At 33.2% G+C, this 2500-nt stretch overlaps 1 protein-coding gene across 1 annotated transcript in view; it reads left to right on the forward strand.

The window, feature by feature from the left end:
* The window catches only part of LOC125044259 (death domain-associated protein 6-like), a 36705-nt gene that overhangs the window by 26154 nt on the left and 8051 nt on the right, over positions 1–2500 (forward strand). Inside the window, exons 9-11 of the mRNA XM_047640835.1 lie at positions 1456–1575; positions 1988–2073; positions 2328–2428. Of these exons, the coding sequence (XP_047496791.1) occupies positions 1456–1575; positions 1988–2073; positions 2328–2428 (307 nt within the window). The remainder of the gene's footprint in view (positions 1–1455; positions 1576–1987; positions 2074–2327; positions 2429–2500) is intronic.

The following is a 2500-nucleotide window of genomic DNA, read 5'->3' on the forward strand; positions in this document are numbered from 1 at the left end:
ACTTTCAATTGCAGACAGTGTTGTAATTAAATTCATGCCAGGTGACTTCCTATCACATCATTGTGAAAGTTTCACTGACAATGAGTGACATCTAATTATCTTACCGAAATTTATTTAAAATTATACATGTAAATCTGCTCTGTTACTGAAGTGATTACTAAAAGTGCTATGTATTTGTGATATGTGATAACATGATGAACCCTATTTACTTAGGAGCTTTAAACAAACAATGTTTGTGCATGGCTTGTAGCTTATGCAAGGATGCATTTAACTCACTCACTCCAGGGTGTCATGTCATGGCTAATCATCCCTCATGATTGGATGATGTCCCATCATGTTGTGTGTGGCCAAACCTGCTCCAAATTGTGTGCGCTAAAAAATTGTATGCGTCTTTAGCCCTGGGTTTGATCATTAAGGAAAAACAACCCTTTGAAAGTAGGCTTAAAGCCTCTTTACCTAAACAGTCATGTTGGCAAAGTGGCTCCAGAGTGGGGTAAATCATGATTCCTGCATTTCAAATTGTTTCCACAAGCAGGTAACTTTGTGGTATGGTGGTGGGAGCTCTTGTTATGTGTGAGTTAGAAAATAGGACAAATGCATTAATTTTTCTTATTTTTTCTAATTTTTTTAGTAAAATGAAGGGGAATATGTGACTTTTCAAGAAGCTCATTAACCTATTGAAGCTAAGAAGGCATTTAAACATGCCTTTCCACAGTGATTTTATTTATTTTGTTTATATAAATGTATCTCCACAAGTACTTTACCAGAGTTAATTCTTATACATGATCTCACCTATTTGCCCTACCCCTTAATTTTTTTATTATCAGAGTTATGGTTAATGATGTTGTGATAATTATGTTAATTGTACTGATGATGATAACAATGTTGTTAATGATAATAACAGTATTAAAAGGGAAAATATTTTTCCTGGCAATTTAAGGGATAGGGTAAACACGTGTCAAATATTGACACCCGTTGTGACAAAATGTTTGTGAAGCCCTGTGTTGATAAAACATAACTACAATGGACAGTGCATGTACCTGGTGCCATTGGGTTAACATATAACTTCTCATCAGACTCCAGCTGGGAGGAGAAAAAAATTAGGCTCTCATTAGTAATTTTTAAAAATGAGTTTGGCTCTTTGTTGAACATTGTCCCGCAAAGCAGCTGTATCTTGATCATGCAGTACAGGTGTCAAAAGTGATCAGTTGAGACTAAATGTACTGAACACTTTTATATTAAAAGGGAATAAAAAGTTAAGTAACAAAACATATTTAGTCATGTGGAAGCACCAATGTAACCTATGACTTCATGTTATCAATATTTTTCCACAAGTTTTCTCACAAACATGGCTGTTCTTTCCTGAGATGATCCAAGCTCATGCATGCAAATATGACTTCATTATTATTTTCATTGTTATTTATTTATTTCATCCTTTTGTGATATTTTCCACAGAAAAAAGGGGACAAGAATGAGACAGCCACAGAAGCTGCAGAAGGAGAACCAGCTGTAGAGCTCACAGAAGAAGAGAAGAAGAGGAATTCAAGACTGAGAAAAGTAGAGAAGAAGATGAAGGTAAAGTGACTTGTGGTTTCCTTCTCTTTGTGAGTTGTACATCTGACATGTATGAGATGGACTAATTTGCCTCAAAAAAATAATTCTTAAGATTACCTTGCATTCAGAGAGAAAAAAAAAAAATGTACAACTTTTGCAACTTTAAATTATCTTGTATTCAAAGATTTTTTTTTTTTTTTTATAACTTTTGCAATGTTGTATGTATCTTATATACGTTTTTCCTTTTATTCTGATTTTCTGCTTTTTGGACTGTTATTTTAAACTCCCCTTAAATACAAGGGAATTTTAAACTCCCCTTAAATACAAGGGAATTTAAGGGAATTTAGTATCAATCATCCTGAATAGGAGTTGAATATATATAGTTTTTTTTTAATGTCAAGAGGTATTGATGGTGACTCCCTCAACTTTCCAGGAAATATCGGATAAGATTAAAGAACTGGAGAAAGCAGAAGTAGATTTAGATGATGAAGACAACTCTGCCTATTTGGTAGAGGAAAGGTAGGAAATGTATTTGTGAATATCGTATGGAAGTCATAAAGGATTAATAGAACATGAGAAATTTTGTTATAGATTAGGTAAAACGATTTCATGATTATTATTTAAGATATCCTTTGTTTAAAAGGTTTTGTGTTTGAAAATGACATACAATTATGAATAATCTTCAAAACTTGTCTGAATGTATAGAAACTAGCTAAAGTTTTTTTTGTTTTTTTTTTCTTAAATTCCCAACTGATGCTGAACTATATTTCCAGATTAAAGCGTCAGTTTAGTAAATTACACGACTATTACTGCAGAATTGCTCAATGTTCCCCTGCCACAGGCCGCCCTATTGAGAGGAAGTTCAAATACCAAGGTAATTTATCTCTTTGTTTTCTTGTAAATTGTCGTGTCTTCTAGATATGGCTACGAAATAATGATAATGTCT

The sequence above is a fragment of the Penaeus chinensis genome, chromosome 35 (genome assembly GCF_019202785.1).
Source record: "Penaeus chinensis breed Huanghai No. 1 chromosome 35, ASM1920278v2, whole genome shotgun sequence".
In the NCBI taxonomy this organism is placed as follows: Eukaryota; Metazoa; Arthropoda; class Malacostraca; order Decapoda; family Penaeidae; genus Penaeus; species Penaeus chinensis.